This window comes from Gracilinanus agilis, unplaced genomic scaffold (genome assembly GCF_016433145.1).
Source record: "Gracilinanus agilis isolate LMUSP501 unplaced genomic scaffold, AgileGrace unplaced_scaffold32916, whole genome shotgun sequence".
Taxonomy (NCBI): domain Eukaryota; kingdom Metazoa; phylum Chordata; class Mammalia; order Didelphimorphia; family Didelphidae; genus Gracilinanus; species Gracilinanus agilis.
This window is the reverse complement of record NW_025365708.1, coordinates 1-1,421: the sequence shown is the minus strand read 5'-3', so window position 1 is coordinate 1,421 and position 1,421 is coordinate 1. Positions and strand designations below refer to the sequence as shown.

Sequence of the window (1,421 nt, the reverse complement as noted above, 5' to 3'; positions counted from 1 at the left end):
AAAAATAAAAAATAATTATTATTGTATGTTGAAGAGGTCAGGCATATCTCTTTTCAACAGTCTACTATATGTGAATTATGTAACCACGAATCTGAAAGGCAAGTAACTATTTGAAAAGAGACAAAGTCAAAAAGATTAAATGAATTTATATTATAATTTTACTGTTCTCAATTAACTCCTTTTTAAAACTGGTAATAATGAAATTACTCTCCTTGTTCTAATTATTTTCCTCCTTTTTTACAGATACTTGTCTCCTGTTACTCTATACTCAAAAAGAATGGAAAAAGAAAATTCTTCCCTAGTGACTGAGTTTATCCTGATAGGACTGACAGACCTGTCAGAGCTCCAGCTACCCCTCTTATTCCTATTCCTGGGAATTTATGTGTTCACCGTTGTGGGGAATCTGGGCATGATTACACTTATTGGGTTAAGTTCTCATCTTCACAATCCCATGTATTATTTCCTCTGTAATTTGTCCTTCATTGATCTCTGTCAATCAACTGTCATCATTCCCAAAATGCTTGGGAACTTTTCATCAGAGAAGAATACCATCTCCTACCCTGAGTGCATTACTCAGTTCTATATTTTTGCCTTTCTTACCATTTCTGAATGTCACATGTTGGCCGTGATGGCATATGATCGCTATGTTGCTATTTCCAATCCCCTTCTTTATAATGTTCTCATGTCCAATAAGATGTGCTCATTATTGGTGGCTGGAGTTTATGCACTGGGCCTGGTCGGGGCCACATCTCACACAGGCTGCTTGCTGAAGGTGTTCTTCTGTGAGGAAAATGCCATCAATCATTACTTTTGTGACCTCCTTCCACTCTTGAAGCTCTCTTGTTCTAGCACTTATGTCAATGAAGTGATGGCTCTGGCTCTGAGTACATTTAATATCCTTTTCCCAACACTAACCATTATTTGCTCTTATATTTTCATCATTGTTAGCATTCTAAAAATTCAATCCAATGAAGGAAGGTCCAAAGCCTTCAGCACCTGCAGTTCCCATATTGCAGCAGTTGGTGTCTTCTTTGGCTCTCTTGCATTCATGTATCTGCAGCCATCTTCAGTGAGTTCCATGGATCAAGGGAAAGTGTCTTCTGTGTTTTACACTATCATTGTGCCCATGCTAAATCCCCTCATCTACAGTCTGAGAAATAAGGATGTCAAAATTGCCTTTAGAAAAGTGATAGGAAGAACATTCTAGGGAATGATGAAATATTAGAATAATGAGTCAAGGGTTTTAGTACATACTATGATGCTGAGCAGGAGAGAGAGAGAGAGAGAGAGAGAGAGAGAGAGAGAGAGAGAGAGAGAGAGAGAGAGAGAGGTTCATGGTTACATAATTCACATATAGTAGACTGTTGAAAAGAAATATGCCTGACCTCTTCAACATACAATAATAATTATTTTTTATTTTT

General features: G+C 37.3%; 1 protein-coding gene across 1 annotated transcript; it reads left to right on the top strand.

The window, feature by feature from the left end:
* The first annotated feature begins 277 nt into the window (after positions 1–277).
* LOC123254798 (olfactory receptor 8G1-like) lies at positions 278–1,207 on the top strand. The gene has a single exon (XM_044683722.1). It carries the CDS (start codon positions 278–280, stop codon positions 1,205–1,207), a length of 930 nt encoding a protein of 309 aa, XP_044539657.1.
* Positions 1,208–1,421: the final 214 nt, after the last annotated feature.